At 45.0% G+C, this 25,497-nt stretch overlaps 1 protein-coding gene across 3 annotated transcripts in view; it reads right to left on the bottom strand.

Moving 5' to 3' along the window:
- Positions 1–10,411: 10,411 nt before the first annotated feature.
- The window catches only part of esyt3 (extended synaptotagmin-like protein 3), a 43,250-nt gene continuing 28,164 nt past the window's right edge, over positions 10,412–25,497 (bottom strand). Inside the window, exons 17-24 of one of the 3 annotated variants that reach the window (XM_046333507.1) lie at positions 19,102–19,251; positions 18,053–18,390; positions 17,341–17,439; positions 16,274–16,405; positions 15,932–16,037; positions 14,199–14,248; positions 10,530–10,662; positions 10,412–10,467 (exon numbers count right to left, since the gene is read on the bottom strand). In XM_046333507.1, coding sequence (XP_046189463.1) covers positions 10,623–10,662; positions 14,199–14,248; positions 15,932–16,037; positions 16,274–16,405; positions 17,341–17,439; positions 18,053–18,390; positions 19,102–19,251 — 915 coding nt within the window. In that variant the 3' untranslated portion in view covers positions 10,412–10,467; positions 10,530–10,622. Of the gene's footprint in view, positions 10,468–10,525; positions 10,663–14,198; positions 14,249–15,931; positions 16,038–16,273; positions 16,406–17,340; positions 17,440–18,052; positions 18,391–19,101; positions 19,252–25,497 lie in introns of those variants that run through there. The other 2 variants (XM_046333505.1, XM_046333508.1) reach the window with 2 other exon arrangements.

A 25,497-nucleotide genomic window follows, 5' to 3' on the forward strand; every position in this document is an offset into this window, starting at 1 on the left:
GCAGATGAGGATATACATCCGTGCAACTGGTGATTTGAAATCACAGAAATTGATGTCCAACTCTGAGCCTGGTGATTGGGGAAATGGGCCAAAAAAAGGGGGACAGAGCAGCTAACCTCCACAGAGGATGACTGCTCTGCCCCCCTTAAGGACAGTGGAACTATGGACCTTCAGACCTAAAGGCCTAACTCCCTATCCAGGAAAAGGCCTCTCTCTCTGGGCATGAGAGTACACATACAGGCAGTTAGGCCCTCACTCACCATCCGGGTAACACCCCTCTATTTCCGGACATGAGAGTAGAGCTTACCCCCTGGAGCTATGGACCTCCAGGCTTGTAGGCCCTTAACTCACCACCCGGGTAACACCCCTCTATTTCCGGGGATGATTCCAGCAGGGGACCCCCCCCCCCACCTCCACAACCTCGCACACCAGGTGAACCAGGGCCCCCACACTTAAGTACCCTTCCTCGGACTATAAAGCAGATAGCCACGCCGTTACGAACCGTGTGCACCTGGTGATCCAAAATGGATGTTGTGCACCTGGTCACCCAAAATGGATGGTGTGCACCTGGTCACCTAAAAAGGCCCATGTGCACCTGGTCACCCGGCCGCTTTCCCCCAGACCATAAGTCCACACTGGGTTACCGGGTGCCGGTGGTACTTTTCTGACTGGTACCCACCTTCCTTAGTCCGATTGCCCGCTCTCTTTTTGGGCTATCAGACTCTGGGTTGCCCACTCTCTCTTGGGCCTTTGGGTTACCAAGTGCCGGTGGTACTTTTCTGCCTGGTACCCACCGTCCTTAGTCTGATTGCCCACTCTCTCTCTGGGCCTCTGGACTCTGTGTCCTGGCGCTTCTATGTGCACCTGGTAACCCATTTGTATTGAAGAGGGGTGGAGGAAGACGCCTTCTGTCCCGACAAAAGCTTGGATCGAGGGCTGACTTTCAATAGATCGCAGCGAGTGAGCTGCTCTGCTACGCACGAAACCCTGACCCAGAATCACGTCCGTCTACGAGTGATTTAGCACCAGGTTCTCCACAAACATGCGGTGCGCATCAGGAGAGGGGCGGCAACTCATTTGGCCGCACCCCGACCCTGTCACGAACGGCTCTACTCACAAGACTATAATAGGGGACTTCTCCATTCAGTCTGTGAACAGAAAGACTGAAGACTGGATACACTGAATGGTTGACAATGCCATAAGGTATGTTTAATGTCATTGTGGTACTTAATTGCCAAACAGATGAAATCCTTCTGCATGAGAGTTGAATTGACAAGGTCTCTACACTACCGAGAGTTGTAGTATGTGGTACTGCTGACCTGAAACACTAAAAACATTGTATTGTATATATACTTGTCACCACCCAACCCTCACATGCAAGCAGGCACACACACACACACACACACACACACACACACACACACACACACACACACACCACCTTCAACATCCCCCATCCATTCCTCCATGTACTTCTCCATTTTTCTGCTCAAATAAAATGTGTAGGGTGTAAGCATTTTACCTTGAAAAGGAAGGAAAGAAAGGGCCAAACTGGAAGAAACACTGAAAGAAAATGAAAGAGCTCCACTCCCATCTGCATTGGAGGGCAAACTGGCCGTTTGAGGGTGAGGAGTGCAAGTGTAATTACAAAGGAAGCAGGTCCACAGACGCATGTCTTTTCAATTAATTTGCTATCTCTGATTTTGTCCACAGGAGATCATAATTGACACATTAAAGGGGTTAGTAAATAATGACTGGGATACCTGAGATGTGCTGGGGAGGCTGTTGTGAGGTTCGTGAATCTTGAGCGCACTCCTGTGGTTGATTTTGATTTCACGTCTCTCAAAACATTGATTTACCTCTGTCTACAGAATTGTTTACAGTGGTGTATTAATAATAATAATATAATAATAATAATATATGCCATTTAGCAGACGCTTTTATGCAAAGCGACTTACAGTCATGTGTGCATACATTCTACGTATGGGTGGTCCCGGGGATCGAACCCACTACCCTGGCGTTACAAGCGCCATGCTCTACCAACTGAGCTACCTTGTACAGTGACACAATCTTCTGGTATTGATACAGGAATGGTAGAATGACAAACACCTTTCATGCACAGTGGGTTAACTGTGTTCATTAGGTATTAGTCATATCTTGATTGAGACCTATGCACTTAATCATGATTAAAAAAAAATGTCTATACTTTTTTTAACGAGAGGCCACCAAGGGAGACACTAAAAGAGTGTGAAGCAAAAACATGTTCTGAAATCGTAAACTCCCACAAACAAGAACATAATATTGTTGTTGATGTGTAATGCTGTCAGCTATTTATTTTAGAAACACACCTCCCCCATAAAGTTGTTTTGATTGAGCTTGTATTGAGGTAGCGGTCACGAATATTACCGAAGGTGACTCCCCTTCTTGTTCGGGTGGCGCTCGGCGGTCGTCGTCGCCGGTCTACTAGCTATCGCCGATCCGTTGTTCTGTGTTCGTTTAGTTTTGTCTAATTGGTTGCACCGGTTTCTAGTTTGGTTGTTAGGATAGGGTTATATATAGTCTGTTTAGCCCGCTTCTGTTTCGTGCGGGCTTGTTCGTCTGTTTTGTTGTTGGAGTGTATTTTTGTTGGCATTTGGGTTTCACGCTGTCCGTTTATATTTCTGTTCATTTGTGTTTCCACTTTTGTACATGTTATGTTTCCGGGACATTAAAGCGTGTCGTTTTTCCCACATCTTTTGCTCTCTGCGCCTGACTCCACACCTCTTCACTCATTTACCGTAACAGAAGCCCGCACCACGATATGGAGTCAGCAGGAGCAGCGACCACTACTCTTCCCACTATGGAGGAGAGAGTCCATCATCACACATCCATCCTCCATCGCCTAGGATCAGCGATGGATCAGATGATGGAGAGGATGGATCGTTGGGAGAGGAATGGTTTCCCTACTACCTCACCGACCCTCCCACCAGCAACTCTACCATCTCCACCATCTGGATCCGGTTCCAGCGCTCTGCACATGACGCCTCCGAGGAAATACGATGGAGCAGCGACAGGGTGCCAGGGATTCCTGCTGCAATTAGACCTCTACCTGGCCACCGTTCGACCGGCCCCCTCGGAAGAGGAGAGAGTAGGGGTCCTCATCACCTGCCTGACCGGTAGAGCCCTGGGGTGGGCTAATGCTGTCTGGAACGGGCCCGACTCGGCGAAAGACAACTACCCGGAGTTCATCCGCCGTTTCAGGGCAGTGTTCGATCACCCTCCAGAGGGTCGTGCGGCGGGTAAGAGATTGTTCCATCTGAGACGGGACGAGGAGCGCGCAGGACTTCGCGCTGGAGTTCCGGACCTTGGCTGCGGGAGCAGGGTGGAACGACAGGGCCCTGATAGACCATTACAGGTGTAGCCTGAGAGAGGACGTCCGTAGGGAGCTGGCCTGTCGGGATACTACACTTGGCCTGGATGGACTGATAGACCTGTCGATCCGGTTGGACCATCTGCTAGCTGCTCGTGGACGTTCTGAAAGGGTCCTGTCAGTTTTACCTCCTGATCCTCCTGCCCCTATCCCGATGGAGCTAGGAGGTACCGCGTCAAGGGAGATCGGAGGAGGAAGCTCCTCCTGTACCAGTTGTGGCCGGAGAGGGCACACGTCTGGTCGGTGCTGGAGGAATTCATCTGGGAATCATGAGGGCAGGCAGAACACTCATCGGTCACCCCAGCTGAGTAAGCACCACACTCTCCCAGAGTTTCCTGTTGGTCACATGTTCCTATTAATTTGTTTCCTAAATTATTCTCCTTCTCTCCAGCATAAGGCACTGGTAGATTCAGGCGCAGATGGAAACTTTATAGATCGCGGACTCGCTCAGAGGTTGAGGATTCCGTTAGTAAAAGTAAACCTCCCTTTTCCCGTGCACTCTTTAGATAGTCGACCATTAGGGTCAGGGCTGGTGAAGAAAGCCACAATTTCGTTGGAGATGATTACACAGGGGAATCACAAGGAGCGAATTAGTTTGTTCCTTATCGATTCACCTGCGTTTCCAGTTGTTCTGGGGATTCCCTGGCTAGCTATTCATAATCCTACGATTTCGTGGAAACAGGGAACTCTACAGGGGTGGTCTGATGAGTGTTCAGGCAGGTGTGTAGGGGTTTCCATCGGTGCTACAACGGTGGAGAGTCCAGACCAGGTTTCCACCGTGCGCATTCCAGCTGAGTATGACGATTTGGCTATCGTTTTCAGTAAAAAGAAAGCGACCCAATTACCACCCCATAGGCAGGGGGATTGCGTGATAAACCTCCAGGGTAACGCTGCACTCCCCAGGAGTCATGTGTATCCTTTGTCCCAGGAGGAGAAGGTGGCTATGGAAAATTATATCACCGAGGCTCTGGGACAGGGGTACATTCAGCCCTCCATGTCACCTGTCTCTTCGAGTTTCTTTTTTGTGAAGAAAAAAGATGGTGGTTTGCGTCCGTGTATTGATTATAGAGGTCTAAATTCAATCACAGTGGGTTTTAGTTACCCACTACCTCTCATTGCTATTGTAGTGGAATCATTTCACGGAGCGCAGTTCTTCACTAAACTGGATCTCAGGAGTGCTTATAATTTGGTGCGTATTCGGGAGGGAGATGAGTGGAAAACTGCATTTAGCACTAGGTCGGGCCATTATGAGTACCTCGTCATGCCATACGGTTTAAAGAATGCTCCAGCTATATTTCAATCCTTCGTGACAGGGTGTAGTGGTTTATATTGACGATATTTTGATCTACTCCGCTACACGCTCTGCGCATGTATCTCTTGTGCGCAAGGTTCTTAGACGACTGCTGGAGCATGACCTGTATGTGAAGGCGGAGAAATGTGAGTTTTCCAAACAATCAGTTTCCTTCCTGGGTTATCGCATTTCCAGCTCTGGTTTGGTAATGGAGGGTGACCGCGTTAAGGCCGTGCGTAATTGGCCGACTCCGACCACGGTAAAGGAGGTGCAGCGGTTCTTGGGATTTGCCAATTACTACCGGAGGTTTATCCGGGGTTTTGGTCAGGTAGCTGCCCCTATTACCTCACTGCTGAAGTGGGGGCCGGTGCGTTTACAGTGGTCAGCAGAGGCGAACGGAGCTTTTCATAAGTTGAAGGCGATGTTTACTAAGGCGCCGGTGTTGGCACATCCGGACCCTTCTTTGGCATTTATAGTAGAGGTGGACGCATCCGAGGCTGGGGTTGGAGTGGTGCTCTCACAGCGTTCGGGTGTGCCACCGAAGCTCCGCCCCTGTGCCTTTTTTTCTAAGAAACTCGGGCCAGCGGAGCAGAATTATGATGTGGGGGATAGGGAGTTGTTGGCTATGGTTAAGGCCCTGAAGGTGTGGAGACACTGGCTTGAGGGGGCTAAGCACCCTTTCCTTATCTGGACTGACCATCGTAACCTGGAGTATATCCGATCAGCTAGGAGACTGAATCCTCGTCAGGCAAGGTGGGCCATGTTTTTCACCAGATTTCGTTTCACTATCTCATATAGACCAGGTTCCCTCAACACTAAGGCTGACGCGCTGTCAAGACTCTATGACACTGAGGACAGGTCCATCGATCCTACTCCCATCATTCCGGCAGCTAAGCTGGTGGCACCGGTAGTATGGGATGTGGACATCGAGCGGGCGCTAAGGGGGGAACCTACGCCTCCACAGTGTCCGGAGGGTCGTAGGTACGTGCCGCTGGCTGTTCGTGATCAATTGATTCGATGGGCTCATTGTCTACCCTCTTCGGGTCACCCAGGTATTTATAGGACAGTGAGAGGTCTTGATAGGAAGTACTGGTGGCCCACTTTGAGGAGGGATGTGCGATTCTGTTTCCTCCTGCTCGGTGTGCGCCCAGAGTAAGGCTCCTAGACACCTGCCAAGAGGTAAATTACAACCTCTTCCCGTTCCACAACGGCCGTGGACCCATCTTTCGGTGGATTTTCTTACTGACCCCCCCCCCCCCCCCCTCTCAGGGAGACACTACTATCCTGGTCGTTGTGGATCGGTTCTCTAAGTCCTGCCGTCTTATCCCATTGCCCGGTCTCCCTACGGCCCTACAGACTGCGGAAGCTCTTTTCACCCATGTCTTCCGGCACTACGGGGTGCCCGAGGATATAGTTTCTGATCGGGGCCCCCAATTTATCTCCCGTGTTTGGAGGGCATTTATGGAACGTCTGGGGGTCTCGGTCAGCCTTACCTCAGGGTATCACCCGGAGAGTAATGGTCAGGTGGAGAGAGTCAACCAGGAGGTGGGTAGGTTTCTGCGGTCGTATTGCCAGGATCGGCCAGGCGAGTGGGCGAGATATATTCCCTGGGCAGAAATAGCCCAGAATTCACTAAGCCACTCTTCTACCAACATGTCACCATTTGAGTGCGTGTTGGGGTACCAGCCGGTCCTGGCACCGTGGCATCAGAGCCAGACTGAGGCTCCTGCGGTGGAGGAGTGGGTACAGCGCTCTAAGGAGACCTGGAGGGCAGTCCAAGAGTCATTACGCCAAGCGAGTATAAGGCAGAAGAAGAGCGCTGACCGTCACCGCAGTGAAGCCCCCGTGTTTGCACCTGGGGACAGGCTCTCGACCCGAAACCTGCCTCTCCGCTTGCCCTGCCGGAAGCTGGGTCCGCAGTGTATAGGGCCATTTAAAGTCCTGAGGAGAATAAATGAGGTTTGTTATCGATTATTACTTCCTTCGTATTATCGTATTAACCCCTCATTTCATGTGTCTCTTCTCAGGCCGGTGGTAGCTGGTCCCATGCAGGTAAATGAGGTACCGGAGGTTCCTCCGCCCCCTCTGGACATCGAGGGGTCCCCGGCGTACAAGATACGAGCTATTCTGGACTCGAGACGCTGGGTGAGAGGCTTGCAGTACCTCGTCGACTGGGAGGGGTACGGTCCGGAGGAGAGGTGCTGGGTTCCGGTGAGGGATATTCTAGACCCATCCATGTTGAGTGAATTCCATCGCCTCCGTCCGGATCGCCCATCGCCTCCGTCCGGATCGCCCAGCGCCTCGGCCTCCGGGTCGTCCCAGAGCTGCGGGAGCGGCGCGTCAGGAGTGGGGTACTGTCACGAATATTACCGAAGGTGATTCCCCTTCTTGTTCGGGTGGCGCTCGGCGGTCGTCGTCGCCGGTCTACTAGCTGTCGCCGATCCGTTGTTCTTTGTTCGTTTAGTTTTGTCTAATTGGTTGCACCTGTTTCTAGTTAGGTTGTTAGGATAGGGTTATATATAGTCTGTTTAGTCCGCTTCCGTTTCGTGCGGGCTTGTTCGTCTGTTTTGTTGTTGGAGTGTATTTTTGTTGGCATTTGGGTTTCACGCTGTCCGTTTATATTTCTGTTCATTTGTGTTTCCACTTTTGTACATGTTATGTTTCCGGGACATTAAAGCGTGTTGTTTTTCCCACATCTTTTGCTCTCTGCGCCTGACTCCACACCTCTTCACTCCTTTACCGTAACAGTAGCACTTTCATTGATGCTGGTATGATTGCTACTTTGACAAATACTCCCATACTCTCCTGAGTGTAAGCAAATAGGCCTCATTTCATCAATGGTCGTTTCTCTGAAAACCTCCCTTCTCTCTGTACACATACAGTAACATCACACCACACAGTCCCAAACGACACAAAAAGACATTGAGACTGTAGGCTCTCCCTTTGTGACTTCACCCGGCAGAGACAAAATCCATCATTTCTATTTGATGGTGCAGTCAGCCGGGTTTCTGGAGGACGCTGGGCTGACATCGATGCGTTTCATTTCGGTTCTGCGGAGGATGCCAATTACCCTCTGGAGAATCTCTAGGGTAGAACTATTGTTGTGTGTGTGTGTGTGTGTCAAGGGCAACAACAGGGCCGGTGCTTAATTTAAACATGTAGGGCCGCCATAACCAGACTAGCCTCTCATCCTTTACATAGCTAGTGTCTTCCACTTCAAAAAGCAAAATAAATTATTTTTACACCCACCATCTCGCATTGTTCTGAAATCGTTTTTGCAGGAACAGCACCATCTAGGTGGTCAGAACATGGTAATATCAGGATGTCAGACAGAACATAAACTAACTAACTTCAATTACCAATTCTCTGAACAGGGGAAAAAACATCACTATATTCACTGAAAATACAGTACATAACATACAATCAAGAAACAATACTCCGAGCCGCAGCTCCATACTACTTTTCAGAAATAGAGACCGGATACTGTATACTTGCTGGGTTGGGATTGGCGTGGGATGGTCCGTAAGGTGGCTTTTGACCATTCCTTTGGATTCCATGTCTTACTCATTGTTCGAAAAAACTGATGTAAGAGACAAAATATACTATATTGAATATTATATAAATCCTATTAAGTAAAATGGCCAATTTGTGTGCAAATCAGGATCATATTAGCACACAACGTATCGAAACATTAACAAGCGTTTTTTGAACAGAAAACAAAAACAAGCAGTTCATATTGGATGTAGTCCCTCCTCGTTTCAATCAATTTTCTTCCATTGGGAGCCTAATGAATATGACCCAGGGTTCAAAGTGACAATACATAAAGTACTGTGTACAATTCAAATCCTCATAGTACTGGGAAATGTATTATGTTATTGTTAAAAACTGTTGAGTGCTAGCTGTAAAGGATTAGCGTTAGGTCATGCGAGTCGGCAACTCCAAAATACGCTAAAAGTGATTTGAGACCTAATGGAAAGTGCTACATGAATTACAATCCATTGTCAGTAATTGACAAAATAATAAATAATAGCAAAAATCATGAGGGTCTGTGCTGTTAAAGGGACTGGTTTTTAGCTGGCAACGTAGCTACAAGATAGCAACAAGACCCAACTAGAAACAAGCAAAATAAGAATACTTGAAAAAATAAAGACTAATATCCTTTACCTACCGACTTCACTCTACAGTTCATTTGGAACGTATTCAGACCCCTGCACACTTACCCCACCAGATATGCCACCAGGAGTCTTTTCACAGTCCCCAAATCCAGAACAAATTCAAGAAAAGCGTTCAGTATTATATAGAGACATTACTGTATGGAACTCCCTTCAATATCATATTGTTCAAATGAACAGCAAACCTGATTTCAAGAAACAGATAAAGCAACACATCACGGCACAACGAATTGGCCTTCTGTAGCTCAGTTGGTAGAGCATGGCGCTTGTAACGCCAGGGTAGTGGGTTCGATTCCCGGGACCACCCATACGTAGAATGTATGCACACATGACTGTAAGTCGCTTTGGATAAAAGCGTCTGCTAAATGGCATATATATTATTATTATTATATTACGACGCCTCTCCCCTATTTGGCCTAGATATTTTGTGTGTGTATTGAAATGTAGACGTGTTGTTTTTTTTATTGATGGAGTCCTTGAGCTGTTCTTGTCTATTAATGTTCTATATTATGTCATTGTTTGCTTTTGTAACAGCTAATTGGGATCCTAATAAAATACCAAACATTGGAGGAAGAGGAGGACGCTCACCCTGGGAGGAAGGAAGACTTTCCCTGCGTTGATGTTTGATGAGCTACTGTACTTGCAACGCGAGTAGATGCATTAAGCTTCACAGGGAGAAAGAAGGTACGTGCTCAGGGAGGGAGCAGCAGCATCTTGGATCCTTCCTTGCCTGTGTTGATGCGTGGTGAGCTATTTGTACCCTTAGCGGCTGCATTGGGAATCACTCAGATCACAGGGAGGAAGGAGAACATGTCCCCAGGGAGGAAAAAGGATGTCAGCGCACTGAGGAAGCAGCAGGATCTTGGAGCCTTCCTTGCCTGTGTTGAGTCAGATTATAGCCATAATCATAATAAAATTATTAGTGTGCATGTTAACATATACTCACTGTTATTGCACACAGGTGGGCTTCATCCATTCATATGTTGCTCTGCATGTGCTCACTGCTCATTATTTGTCTGCATTGTCATTGTAATTTTTTAAAATAACCTGCCCAGGAACTGCGGTTGAAAATGAGCCGGCTGGCTACAAAACTGTCACTTTTACTGAAACGTTGATTAATGTCCCTGTAAAAAACGTCCCTGTAAAAATGAACTCAAACTCAATACCAAATGCAATCAAGACAGCTTTGTTTTTTTTATTTGGAAATTATATTAATTTAAAGCAAACGTGAAACTGGGAAAAGGTATAAGTGAATAATTTCACAAGGCACTAGAAAAGTTGATTATATTGCTTTGGTTCGGGATTTTTTTCTATGTTTAAACAAAGAAGATTTAAACCCCATGCCTGTCTTAAAAAAGTAACATTAACATCTACATTTATATAAAGAGCACCCGTATCATATTTAAAATAAAACATAGTATGTGCAGGTTGGGCATTTTGACTTCTAATAAGTAAAATAACTATTTTAATAGCAAATTAATTGTGCCTTTGAACTTTGGTGTGAATCACAGCACAATTCAGACCCTGAGAGGAATGAATTACTGTAGACACTGGTTTTGTTTCCTTACAGTATATATATATATATATATATATATATATATATATATATATATATATATATATATATATATATATATATATATATATATATATATATTCAAATTGGCTATATCCACTGCAGTTATCTTTTTATTGAGAACTACACACACGCAGCACCCATTGATGTGGCTCATGAGTAAATGTCTTCCCTCTAGGCGATTTTCTTCAGTCTGGGCAGAGTGAGTTCATACCTGTTGGAGAACGTAATGGGAAAATTTCAGATCACAAAGGCCCATATATTTAGATTTTGTGTGATTGACATATACTGAGTATACAAAACATTAAGAATGCCTGCTCTTTCCATGACATAGCTTTCACCTGGATTCACCTGGTCAGTTGATGATTCTTTATGGATGTCACTTGTTAAATCCACTTCAATCAGAGTAGATGAAGGGTAGTAGACAGTTTAAAGAATGATATTTAAGCCATGAGACATGGACTGTGTATGTGTACCATTCAGAGGGTGAATGGGCAAGACAAAAGATTTAAGTGCCTTTGAATGGGGTATCTTAGTAGTTTCTAGGTACACCGGTTTGTGTCAAGAACTGCAACAACGATGCTGGGTTATTCCCACGCTCAACAGTTTCCTATGTGTATCAAGAATGGCCCGACATCCAGCCAACTGTGGGAAGCATTGAAGTCAACATGGGCCATTATCCCTGTGGAAAGCTTTCAACACATTGTAGAGTCCATGCCCCAACGAATTGGCAAACGGGGCGGGGTGCAAACTCAATATTAGGAAGGTGTTACAAATATTTGATATACTCCGTGTATATCGAGCATGCTTTTTAAAATAAATTTACTGAATGCACTAACTCCCCTCAATGTACTCTAGGACCAAGAACATTTATTGAAAATATCTTTTGAAGTTCCATAATTGTATGTTCGAAATGGGAAAATAAATCATTTCCTGGAAAGTTTCTGTTTTAGCGACGAGGTTGTCATCAGACAGTGACAACAGTTTCTGAAAATGATTACCATTTGTTTTTAGATCTGTTGATAGTGATTGACACCAGAACTAGTTACTGAAGGTTCAATTGCAGGGACAGAGGACACACTAATGATAAAGAGGGAGATCCCTGAGAGAATGAGGCAGGTAGCTTAGTACAACTTTTTTTTGAGAATGACAAATATTAATTTTCACAAAGTCTGCTGCCTCAGTTTGTATGATAGCAATTTGCATATACTCCAGAATATTATGAAGAGTGATCAGATGAATTGCAATTAATTGCAAAGTCCCTCTTTGCCATGCAAATGAACCGATTTCCAAAAAAAACATTTCCACTGCATTTCAGCCCTGTCACAAAAGGACCAGCTGACATCATGTCAGTGATTCTCTCGTTAACACAGGTGTGAGTGTTGACGAGGACACGGTTGGAGATCACTCTGTCATGCTGATTGAGTTCGAATAACAGAATGGAAGATTCAAAAGGAGGGTGGTACTTGGAATCATTGTTATTCCTCTGTCAACCATGGTTACCTGAAAGGAAACACAAAAAGGGCTTCACAGGCAAGGATATTGCTGCCAGTAAGATTGCACCTAAATCAACCATTTACCGGATCATCAAGAACTTCAAGGAGAGTGGTTCAATTGTTGTAAAGAAGGCTTCAGGGCGCCCAAGAAAGTCCAGCAAGCGCCAGGACCGTCTCCTGAAGTTGATTCAACTGCGGGATAGGGGCACCACCAGTACAGAGCTTGCTCAGGAATGGCAGCAGGCAGGTGTGAGTGCATCTGCACGCATAGTGAGGCAAAGACTTTTGGAGGATGGCCTGTTGTCAAGAAGGGCAGCCAATAACTTCTCTCCAGGAAAAACATCAGGGAGACTGATATTCTGCAAAAGGTACAGGGATTGGAATGCTGAGGACTGGGGTAAAGTCATATTCTTGGATGTATCCCCTTTCCGATTGTTTGGGGCATCCGGAAGAAAGCTTGTCCGGAGAAAAGAACGTGAGCGCTACCATCAGTCCTGTGTCATGTCAACAGTAAAAGCATTCTGACACCATTCATGGGTTGGGTTGTTTCTCAGCCAAGGGAGTGAGCTCACTCACAATTTGAATAGCCATGAATAAAGAATGGTACCAGCACATCCTCCGAGAGCAATTTCTCCCAACCATCCAGGAACAGTTTGGTGACAAACAATGCATTTTACAGCATGATGGAGCACCTTGCCATAAGGCAAAAGTGATAACTAAGTGCCTCGGAACAAAACATCAATATTTTGGGTCCTTGGCCAGGAAACTCCCCAAACCTTAATCCCATTGAGAATTTGTGGTCAATCCTCAAGAGGCGGCTGGACAAACAAAACCCCACAAATTCTGACAAACTCCAAGCATTGATTATGCAAGAATGGGCTGCTATCAGTTAATTGACAGCATGCCAGGGCGGATTGCAGAGGTCTTGAGGGGTCAAACACTGCAATATTGAATATTGAATAAAAATATTGAATATTGAGGGTCAACACTGCAAATATTGACTCTTTGCATCAACTTCATGTAATTGTCAATAAAAGCCTTTGACACTTATGAAATGCTTGTAATTATACTTCAGTTACTATTACATAGTAACATCTGACAAAAGTATCTAAAGACACTGAAGCAGCAAACTCTGTGGAAATGAATATTTGTGTAATTCTCAAAACTTTTGGCCATGAGATGACTCCCATACACACAATTTATCTCTGCACATTGATTGTCAATGTTTCAGTTAGTAGCCATCAAGACAGTCAACAGAAATGTTGACAATAACTATCAGCAAAGACTGTGTATAGGTCCTGTGGTTATAAGTGATCTTTTATGATGAACTGAATTTTTATGGGCTGTTATTCCCAGACAGGGTGGTAAAAATGGTGCATATTTACCTTTACCGACTATGTTCTGAATTCTTTAGCCAGCATATTTTACTTTTTTTTCTTCTTAATGCAAAACATACATATACAAACAACAGCATTGCATGCTGTTTGGGGTTTTAGGCTGAGGTTCTGTACAGCACTTTTTGACATCAGCTGATGTATTTATAAAGCCCTTATTACATTTCATTGATTGAACAGCATACAGACGCACACACACATCCACAACATCAACCCTGCCCAGACCCACCTACCATCACTCACCGCCACATGGCCTACAACTGCACAATTTCGCTTCTCTCTGTCGCAGTTGACCTTTCTATTGTGTTAACAATGGAGGATTGGTTGATTTACAGTTAATTATACATTTTTCCAAGAAGATTGACGAGAAAAGTATTGTCCAAACCATGAGGGTATCTTACTGCACCCTCATATGCCATGTCTTGAAATATGCAGACAGATGGATTAAAAGCACATTTACATTGTAATCCTTCTGCCAACCAACTTTCTAACTCTGCCCATAACTTTTGGACATTATAGCGTTCCCAGAAGGCAATATCAACAGCCCACACACATTCATGCAATCAAAGTTTTAGAAAAAGTATGACATTGTCATGAATGTGGGTCCACCCCTTCCTCTCCAATGCTGACCTATCAGGTTACTGGATATACCTCAAGACTCCAGGTGCTACATTGCCTCCTTTAGAAGAGAAGAAACACTCAAATGCAGAGCTAAGGGATCAGTCCCTTTATAGTACAGAAAATGCTGACCACACCATTAGATGAATGGAGAAGGAGGAAATGGAGACTGCTCCAATTATAGAAAATAACTTCTTCTTTTCTATAATTGGAGCAGTTGAGCAATTGAGGTTCCTGCTTACCATTCTGTGAAACCTTTTACCAGGTCCATCTGAGAAAGATCTATTAGTACCTGTGGACAAAATGAACAGCAGATCTGTTAATACACTCAACAAGATTTGCCTAGATTTATTAAACACAAGATATCGCAATTTTAAAACAATTTAAAAACCTTTTGAAGAATCCTGTCGGAAAATGTTAACAGTACAATGTATATTCCTAAAACAAATTGAATATGATACGGCTGCTGCTTCCTGTTATGATTTTTATTTATTTATAGCCAAGTGGCAAACACTGGTTCAGCATAATCAATATGCTGAAGGCCAAGACATACAAATTGCACCTCCCCCCATACACACGTAAGACGTGTTCAGATGTACTGGTGTAGTAAAATACAGTATTTAGTAAAATTATTTTAAAACTGCTCGCACACCAATATTTACCAAGTGGTCATTCTAGACTGGAATTGATTAGCTTGTCCTACTGTTCTACTGATAACGCACATAAATTAAATCACTCACATTGATATGGGTTGATTTCAATGGAACAAAGTGTCAAAAAAAAAGTTTTTCTTTTTCGTATTTTTGGCGAATCATATTCTCACATGGATTTCTAAATAGAGAGTGGTGAGGAGGAGGAGCTCCGTGGACCCTTTTTGTCCAGAACTAATTTAGCCATTCACTGTAGCCATTGGCGCTCTGTAGAGCTGCTATTTTCTTGAGTTTTCTCATGTTAATTAACTTGTGACATTGCTGGATTACTCATTATACTAATTTAGTCAAATTTAATCAACAAATATGATAGTCAGTTTAAAAAGGTTAACCTCTACAGGATTGGTGGTTAATGCAATTAGCATGAGGTTGTAAGTAACAAGACAATTTCCCAGGACATAGACATATCTGATATTGGTAGAAAGCTTAAAATCTCGTTAATCTAACTGCACTGTCCAATTTACAGTAGGTATTACAGTGAAAGGATACCATGCTATTGTTTTAGGAGTGTTTTAGGAGTGAGCATAGTTAGGAATTAGAAAAGTTATTAATAAACCGATTAGGCATATTTGGGCAGTATTGATACAACATTTTGAACATAAATGCAATGGTTCACTGGATCAGTCTAAAATTTTGCACACAAACTGCTGCCATCTAGTGGCAAATATCTAAATTGCACCTGGGCTGGAATACTACATTATGGCCTCTCTCTTGCATTTCAAAGATGAAAAAAACTTTTTGTAATGTAATGTGTTATATTCTGCTACATTCATTTCACATTTCCACAAACTTCAAAGTGTTTCCTTCCAAATGGTAACGAGAATATACATATCCTTTGCTTCAGGTCCTGAGCTACAGGCATCCTTAAGCAATCCATTTTGTGTAATCTTGATGACTATAAACTTTTATACTATCCTCATCTGAGGTAAAAGGAATGTGTATTTCCTGTAAATAGTTTGTGGTGAAAATGTTAGTCGGTGTAATGTAGTAAAACATTATTTCCGGCATAGGGGAATTAGCGTAATATGAAATAATTCAATGTCAAAATAATTATATATTTTGATTTAGGATGATAGTGAATGAAGCATACACAGATTATTTACAACAATTACATATGTATTACTAATTTAATAATGGAAAAAGATTTTTTTAAATGGTTCTAAACACAGATTAGACTAAACTCTAGACTAGAGCTTCCATAGTGAAAGCAGCCTAAACCTAAACCTCCCTACTAAACCTCCTAAACCTCCCTAATTGCTACCTACCATTCCAATTTCTTTCCTCTCCCGCGTGTGGAACATCCGGTTGTTTTTGACCGCCACGTCCAGCTTCCTAGTCCCCGCTTCCTCCAGGGACATGTCAAACTCAAACCTGAGAGATGTAAAAACAACATGTTTGTCAGAGACACGCATTCAGAAGGGTGCCCTGAGCCCTGAATGTATTTCTTAAATTGACAGTGTTTAGATGGAATTGGCCTTATGTTCATAAGCCTGGAATCGAAACTCGTATGCAGTTTCACTATGCTCGGAGAAGCAGCTTGGATTCCAGGCTACCTATGGACACAAAAATGAATGCCCTCTGGTGGCCAAAGGAGGTAAGGCCCTTACTTCTCATTGAAGACAGGAGTCACCGTCTTCTTCTTCACCTGTGTTCTCATGCGATGCTTCCAGGACTGGTCGGGGAGGAGGTAAAGGCGGACGTAAGCATCTGAGCCGTCCTTGCTGCAGGCAAACAAGTTCCTGTGGAGTAAAGAGCAAAAATAGTAAGGCTTGGGTGAGAAGGACCTAGCAGAGTATGGCTCTATATAAAGGAACCAAGTGAGAAGAGAAGGACGTAGGGCAGAGAACATGTTCTATTCTGAATGTCTGCTCGTCCTCAGGAGCGCCATTCTAAACAACGTTAAGAGTTTTCAATTGTATTACAGAGTAAAGATCATAACATGTTTACACAATGGACTGGGTGCTAACGGTGAGTTGGAAATACATGTCCATATGAGTGTACAGCATATCAGTATGTTTGTATCCATCAAGATATGAGATGAGTGAATAAGTGTGTGTGTGTGTGTGTGTGTGTGTGTGTGTGTAGGGCCATGTACAGATCTTTGGAGGGGCAGGTGGTCAAAGTGAAAAAAAAGTTTGTTCTGCCGCTGACGTCTGCATTGTATGCCTACTTAAAAACAGTCACATTTAATCCTTCTCTGTCCGTGACCGTGAAAGACGACATAAAATTTCGTACCCTGTGTGCCACTACTCATACTATAGCGCTAGGCGCCGGTAGCTTCTGCTTGTGCAGCAGCAGCAGGAGGACAAGTGCAGTGTGCGCGCTCAGAGGAGCCGGAGTTTTTCAAGATACATTTTTAAAATGTATTATTAGCTAGTTTCATGGGCAATTAATTGCAGAACAGGAGAGAAAAGAGACTAAAAGAAAAATCATGTTTATTTTTAATTTATTTTTAAACACTACCAATCTGAAAAGGCACTTTCCTCATAGGAGGGCAAAAGGTCAGATGCTCAGACACCCCTAGAACCATATCTGTGCACGTGCCTGTGTGTGTGTGTGTGTGTGTGTGTGTGTGTGTGTGTGTGTGTGTGTGTGTGTGTGTGAGTGTGATAAAGACAGTACACAGATAGAGTGGGGATGTGTGGATTGATAGTAGGTTTCCCAGGCACATTACCTGCAGGAGTTGACCAGGATGATGAGACGGCTCCTCAGGGTGACATAGCGCACTGTCAGCTGTATCTCCCCAAAGGTCCCCTGGTGGTTCATGATGTAGCTGGAGTCATTGTTAAAGGGACATTACACATCAAAATCACATTTTGCCAGATGTTTTCAGACCTCAAAAGGAGTCTTCTGTCAAGATCCCAGGCCATCTGTTTTGTAGATCCAGCAATATCCCACATTCTACAAATGAATGGAAAAGATAAGCACCATGTAATTTCCAGTGCTCATCTTTTCATTCATTTGGACTGCTTTCTGTACAAAGTTAGGACCTAAGACTCAACAATATGTTTGAGTTAGTCTACACCAGATGAGAAACTTTCCAGAATCAAACAAGCACAGATGAGGTGTGACTAAAATGGCAAATACTTTATTTTTAGTGTACAAAGTCAGGACTCATCACCACACATCACTGAGTATATATATATATATATATAAAAACAAACAATATACACAAATAAGACTGTTTGAATCTTAAGCCATTTATTTCAATATTATACGTAACTACCAACCAATGACCCCAACTGTGGTGCATTCATTAGTGTGCACCATAGCAAAGTGTAGAAAAACACTTTGCAACGATAACCAATATTTTTTTTACGTTAATCTCTTTCCGTTTCGGCCCATTTGGATCCTAATGAACTGTTGATAATAAGTTAGTGACTCACTCAGGATAGGGGGCCCCTTCAGTCAAGTCAAAACGGGATGAGGCGATGGAGTTGTCCGACAGGAGGCTTTGGGAGTCGAAGCGCCGAATGTGTGCTGGGGTGGAAGGGACTGTCCTCCGGCCGTCGGCGGCCAGGAAAGCCCCGTGGCGGTCGGGCACGTAATCTCCATGGATCCCATTGGTGGAACTGTCCAAAGCTGCAGCAGTAGGGGTGGTGTAAAGTGAGGGGGACGGGGAGGGAGAAGGAGATGTGGTGGGTGGGTTTTGTAAAGGCTGGGGTTGAGGATGAGGTGGAGGATTGAGCATGATCTTTGGTTCTGGTTTCTCCAGGGTCAGGATCTGCGTTTGAATAGAGGGGTAGGGAAAATGTCAAGGACACTAAAAGGCAGACACAGTAAAAAAATACGGCTATTCGCCACTAACAGCTAGATAGTGTACAGCTTGCAATAGCCCTGTCACATTAGCACATCTCTCGTCAACCAGTGTTAAAGTTGAAATCCACATAAGGCGAAACAGCACCACTGTTCACCGCAGCACATTTGTTATTGTTTTTGTTTGTTGATGAAAAAGAGGAGGATCATTCAGCATCGTGGTAAAAAATAAATAAATGCAGTACATACTCTGCTTTTCTAGCACGCATGCAATGATGTCCGAGGCAAAAAAATAAAAAAATAATTGCTCGTTGTTTCAAGTAACTTCTTTGTTGTAATATCGCAAAACAGACGTGGCAGTCAAATCTAGCCCAATCCCTATCATTTGAACCAAATCAAAAAGGTTAATCTGCAACAGAAGTGACCTGCAAGTCACTATTCTAGCTCAAACAAGTCCAAATAATAATTGCAGACCACAATATCCACCTGACGCCCAACCCAACTTGACACAAATCAAAGACACTAGTCTGAGAACAGATCACACCTAACCATTCCATGTGAGACTATAGGGCACCAAATCCAGTCTAAGCCTGCAACACGGATCCAGTCTCACCTCACATTTCGCCCCATTACCAAACCCCTGAAGCAGAACACTGATATGTGATCAGTTTTCCCTCACCCTGAGAGTGGCCTTCATCTTGATCTGGCTGTTGGCCCCAGAGCGCTCCAGCAGAAAGCGCTGGTCCAAGGTCATATCTGACGTGTTGAGGAGCCGGCTGAGGGGCACATTGAGTGTGCCTAGTAACGTCTTCTTATCGTGCTCTTTGACCTGTATAGAAATATAATTATACTTTTGTCATTGTATTTTTATGGCCATAAGACACAGTGGCACTCTCACACACAGAAACAAAGGATCAAATCCCATTCCATGTGCTATTTACATTGTGATACGAGCATATAATTACCTGAGTAGCCTACATGTGTTAGAGCGGTATGGAAAAATATCAAACATTCAGTAACGATCTAAATATTTGCCTCATCCAGAATTATTTTTGTTTTAAAAACAATCCCATCACTGATTACAATGGTAATTGTGTACTTTATTTCTGTTTCTACAGTGCCTTCAGAAAGTATTCACACCCCTTGACTTTTCCCACATTTTTGGTGTGTCTGAATTTAAAATGGATTAAATTCCGATGTCATCACTGGTCTACACACAATAGCCCATAATGTCAAATTAATTACAAATAAAAAGCTGACATGTCTTCAGTCATAAGGTATTCAAGCCCTTTGTTATGGAAAGCCTAAATAAGTTTAGGAGTAAAAATTTGCTTTAAATTTCTTATGGCTTGGGGGCAGTAATTCGACATCTGGATGAGAAGCGTGCCCAAAGTAAACTGCCAGTTACTCAGGCCCAGAAGCTGGGATATGCATATATTTGTAGATTTTGATAGAAAACACGCTAAAGTTTCCAAAACTGTAAAAATAATGTCTGTGAGAACTGAACTGATAAGGCAGGCAAAAACCTGAGGAAAATCCATCCAGGGAGTGGGATTTTTTTACGTGGGTAGTTTTCAATTGAAAGTCTATAGAGTATATAATGGGTGAGGACCCAGATTGCAGTTCCTATGGCTTACATTTACATTTACATTTACATTTAAGTCATTTAGCAGACGCTCTTATCCAGAGCGACTTACAAATTGGTGCATTCACCTTATGACATCCAGTGGGACAGTCACTTAACAATAGTGCATCTAAAACTTAGGGGGGGTGGGGTGAGAGGGATTACTTAACCTATCCTAGGTATTCCTTAAAGAGGTGGGGTTTCAGGTGTCTCCGGAAGGTGGTGATTGACTCCGCTGTCCTGGCGTCGTGAGGGAGTTTGTTCCACCATTGGGGGGCCAGGGCAGCGAACAGTTTTGACTGGGCTGAGCGGGAGCTGTACTTCCTCAGTGGTAGGGAGGCGAGCAGGCCAGAGGTGGATGAACGCAGTGCCCTTGTTTGGGTGTAGGGCCTGATCAGAGCCTGGAGGTACTGAGGTGCCGTTCCCCTCACAGCTCCGTAGGCAAGCACCATGGTCTTGTAGCGGATGCGAGCTTCAACTGGAAGCCAGTGGAGAGAACGGAGGAGCGGGGTGACGTGAGAGAACTTGGGAAGGTTGAACACCAGACGGGCTGCGGCGTTCTGGATGAGTTGAAGGGTTTAATGGCACAGGCAGGGAGCCCAGCCAACAGCGAGTTGCAGTAATCCAGACGGGAGATGACAAGTGCCTGGATTAGGACCTGCGCCGCTTCCTGTGTGAGGCAGGGTCGTACTCTGCGGATGTTGTAGAGCATGAACCTACAGGAACGGGCCACCGCCTTGATGTTAGTTGAGAACGACAGGGTGTTGTCCAGGATCACGCCAAGGTTCTTGGCGCTCTGGGAGGAGGACACAATGGAGTTGTCAACCGTGATGGCGAGATCATGGAACGGGCAGTCCTTCCCCGGGAGGAAGAGCAGCTCCGTCTTGCCGAGGTTCAGCTTGAGGTGGTGATCCGTCATCCACACTGATATGTCTGCCAGACATGCAGAGATGCGATTCGCCACCTGGTCATCAGAAGGGGGAAAGGAGAAGATTAATTGTGTGTCATCTGCATAGCAATGATAAGAGAGACCATGTGAGGTTATGACAGAGCCAAGTGACTTGGTGTATAGCGAGAATAGGAGAGGGCCAAGAACAGAGCCCTGGGGACACCAGTGGTGAGAGCGCGTGGTGAGGAGACAGATTCTCGCCACGCCACCTGGTAGGAGCGACCTGTCAGGTAGGACGCAATCCAAGCGTGGGCCGCGCCGGAGATGCCCAACTCGGAGAGGGTGGAGAGGAGGATCTGATGGTTCACAGTATCGAAGGCAGCCGATAGATCTAGAAGGATGAGAGCAGAGGAGAGAGAGTTAGCTTTAGCAGTGCGGAGCGCCTCCGTGATACAGAGGAGAGCAGTCTCAGTTGAATGACTAGTCTTGAAACCTGACTGATTTGGATCAAGAAGGTCATTCAGAGAGAGATAGCGGGAGAGCTGGCCAAGGACGGCACGTTCAAGAGTTTTGGAGAGAAAAGAAAGAAGGGATACTGGTCTGTAATTGTTGACATCGGAGGGATCGAGTGTAGGTTTTTTCAGAAGGGGTGCAACTCTCGCTCTCTTGAAGACGGAAGGGACGTAGCCAACGGTCAGGGATGAGTTGATGAGCGAGGTGAGGTAAGGGAGAAGGTCTCCGGAAATGGTCTGGAGAAGAGAGGAGGGGATAGGGTCAAGCGGGCAGGTTGTTGGGCGGCCGGCCGTCACAAGACGCGAGATTTCATCTGGAGAGAGAGGGGAGAAAGAGGTCAGAGCACAGGGTAGGGCAGTGTGAGCAGAACCAGCGGTGTCGTTTGACTTAGCAAACGAGGATCGGATGTCGTCGACCTTCTTTTGAAAATGGTTGACGAAGTCATCTGCAGAGAGGGAGGAGGGGGGGGGGCGGAGGATTCAGGAGGGAGGAGAAGGTGGCAAAGAGCTTCCTAGGGTTAGAGGCAGATGCTTGGAATTTAGCGTGGTAGAAAGTGGCTTTAGCAGCAGAGACAGAGGAGGAAAATGTAGAGAGGAGGGAGTGAAAGGATGCCAGGTCCGCAGGGAGGCGAGTTTTCCTCCATTTCCGCTCGGCTGCCCGGAGCCCTGTTCTGTGAGCTCGCAATGAGTCATCGAGCCACGGAGCGGGAGGGGAGGACCGAGCCGGCCTGGAGGATAGGGGACATAGAGAGTCAAGGGATGCAGAGAGGGAGGAGAGGAGGGTTGAGGAGGCAGAATCAGGAGATAGGTGGGAGAAGGTTTGAGCGGAGGGAAGAGATGATAGGATGGAAGAGGAGAGAGTAGCGGGGGAGAGAGGGCGAAGGTTGGGACGGCGCGATACCATCCGAGTAGGGGCAGTGTGGGAGGTGTTGGATGAGAGCGAGAGGGAAAAGGATACAAGGCAGTGGTCGGAGACTTGGAGGGGAGTTGCAATGAGGTTAGTGGAAGAACAGCATCTAGTAAAGATGAGGTCGAGCGTATTGCCTGCCTTGTGAGTAGGGGGAAGGTGAGAGGGTGAGGTCAAAAGAGGAGAGGAGTGGAAAGAAGGAGGCAGAGAGGAAAGAGTCAAAGGTAGACGTGGGGAGGTTAAAGTCGCCCAGAACTGTGAGAGGTGAGCCGTCCTCAGGAAAGGAGCTTATCAAGGCATCAAGCTCATTGATGAACTCTCCGAGGAACCTGGAGGGCGATAAATGATAAGGATGTTAAGCTTGAAAGGGCTAGTAACTGTGACAGCATGGAATTCAAAGGAGGCGATAGACAGATGGGTAAGGGGAGAAAGAGAGAATGACCACTTGGGAGAGATGAGGATCCCGGTGCCACCACCCCGCTGACCAGACGCTCTCGGGGTGTGCGAGAACACGTGGGCGGACGAAGAGAGAGCAGTAGGAGTAGCAGTGTTGTCTGTGGTGATCCATGTTTCCGTCAGTGCCAAGAAGTCGAGGGACTGGAGGGAGGCATAGGCTGAGATGAACTCTGCCTTGTTGACCGCAGATTGGCAGTTCCAGAGGCTACCGGAGACCTGGAACTCCACGTGGGTCGTGCGCGCTGGGACCACCAGAGTAGGGTGGCCGCGGCCACGCGGTGAGGAGCGTTTGTATGGTCTGTGCAGAGAGGAGAGAACAGGGATAAACAGACACATAGTTGACAGGCTACAGAAGAGGCTACGCTAATGCAAAGGAGATTGGAATGACAAGTGGACTACACGTCTCGAATGTTCAGAAAGTTAAGCTACGTAGCAAGAATCTTATTGACTAAAATGATTAAAATGATACAGTACTGCTGAAGTAGGCCAGCTGGCAGTGGGTGCGTTGTTGACACTACACTAATCAAGTCGTTCCGTTGAGTGTAATAGTTTCTGCAGTGTTGCTATTCGGGGCTAGCAGGCTAGCTAGCAGTGTTGTTTACGTTACGTTGCGTTAAAAGAACGACAATAGATGGCTAGCGAACCTAGAAAATCGCTCTAGACTACACAATTATCTTTGATACAAAGACGGCTATGTAGCTAGCTAAGTAGCTAGCTACGATCAAACAAATCAAACCGTTGTACTGTAATGAAATGAAGTGAAAATGTGATACAACCTGTGAATGCGACCGGGTAGTTGAGTTCTATACAGAAGACGTTGGCTAGCGTTGGCTAGCTGTTGGCTAGCTAGCAGAGTCACCTACGTTAAGGACGACAAATAGCTGGCTAGCTAACCTCGGTAAATTAAGATAATCACTCTAAGACTACACACTCTAAACCTAAAGAACACAATTATCTTGGATACGATGATACGAAGACAGCAAAGACAGCTATGTAGCTAGCTAACACTAAACTAATCAAGTCGTTCAGTTGAGTGTAATAGTTTTCCCAGTGCAGCTAATCAGTGGACGTTAGCTAGCTGGCTAGTGAAGACTACGTTAGGACGGCGAAATACGATAATTACGCAATTATCTTTGATACAAAGACGGCTATGCCAACAATCTTCAGATATTGTTTCAGGCTTGTTTTCTGAAAAATTAAGAAGAATGAGAACTTTGTCAGTGGACTGTAGAATCATGCAGTGCTGGTTTGCGAGCGTGACCGAGTGCGCGCCCTTCGTTGTTTTTCCTTTCTATTGAATAAGCTATTGTCCGGTTGAAATATTATCGATTATTTAGACAATTGACAACCGGAGGATGAATTATAAACATCGTTTCGACAAACTTTACCACTAATATTAGGATGCATTTGTCTACTTGTTTTGACCGCCTTTGAGCCAGTGGATTACTGAACAAAACGTGCAAACAAAACTGAATTTTTGGGACATAAAGAGGGACTTTATCGAACAAAACAAACATGTATTGTGTAGCTGGGACTCTTGTGACTGCAACCATATGAAGATCTTCAAAAGGTATGTGATTAATTTTATCGCTATTTCTGACTTTCGTAATTCCTGTACTTGGTTGTAAAATGTTTGTATGCTTTGGAAGCGGGGCGCTGACCTCAGATAATCACATGGTATCCTTTCGCCGTAAAGCCTTTTTGAAATCTGACAAAGCGGCTGGATTAACAAGAAGTTAAATCTTTAAGCCGATGTATAACACTTGTATTTTTTATGAATGTTTATTATGACTATTTCAGTATTTTGAATTTGATGCTCTGCAATTTCACCGGATGTTGTCGAGGTGGGTCGCTAGCCTGCGCCAAAAAGGTTAACAAGTCACATAATAAGCTATATGGACATACTCTGTGTGCAATAATCGTGCTTGAAATTATTTTTGAATGACTACCTCATCTTTGTACACCACACATATACAGTGGGGCAAAAAAGTATTTAGTCAGCCACCAATTGTGCAAGTTCTCCACTTAAAAAGATGATGAGAGAGGCCTGTAATTTTCATCATAGGTACACCAAACTATGACAGAAAAAAATCACATTGTAGGATTTTTAATGAACTTATTTGCAAAGTATGGTGGAAAATAAGTATTTGGTCAATAACAAAAGTTTCTCAATACTTAGTTATATACCCTTTGTTGGCAATGACAGAGGCCAAACATTTTCTGTAAGTCTTCACAAGGTTTTCACACACTGTTGCTGGTATTTTGGCCCATTCCTCCATGCAGATCTCCTCTAGAGCAGTAATGTTTTGGGGCTGTTGCTGGACAACAGACTTTCAACTCCCTCCAAAGATTTTCTATGGGGTTGAGATCTGGAGACTGGCTATGCCACTACAGGACCTTGAAATGCTTCTTACGAAGCTACCCCTTCATTGCCCGGGCGGTGTGTTTGGGATCATTGTCATGCTGAAAGACCCAGCCACGTTTCATCTTCAATGCCCTTGCTGATGGAAGGAGGTTTTCACTCAAAATCTCACGATTCATGGCCCCATTCACTCTTTACACAGATCAGTCGTCCTGGTCCCTTTGCAGAAAAACAGCCCCAAAGCATGATGTTTCCACCCCCATGCTTCAACAGTAGGTATGGTGTTCTTTGGATGCAACTCAGCATTCTTTGTCCTCCAAACACG

This window comes from Oncorhynchus gorbuscha, unplaced genomic scaffold, assembly GCF_021184085.1.
Source record: "Oncorhynchus gorbuscha isolate QuinsamMale2020 ecotype Even-year unplaced genomic scaffold, OgorEven_v1.0 Un_scaffold_45:::fragment_2:::debris, whole genome shotgun sequence".
NCBI classification, from domain to species: domain Eukaryota; kingdom Metazoa; phylum Chordata; class Actinopteri; order Salmoniformes; family Salmonidae; genus Oncorhynchus; species Oncorhynchus gorbuscha.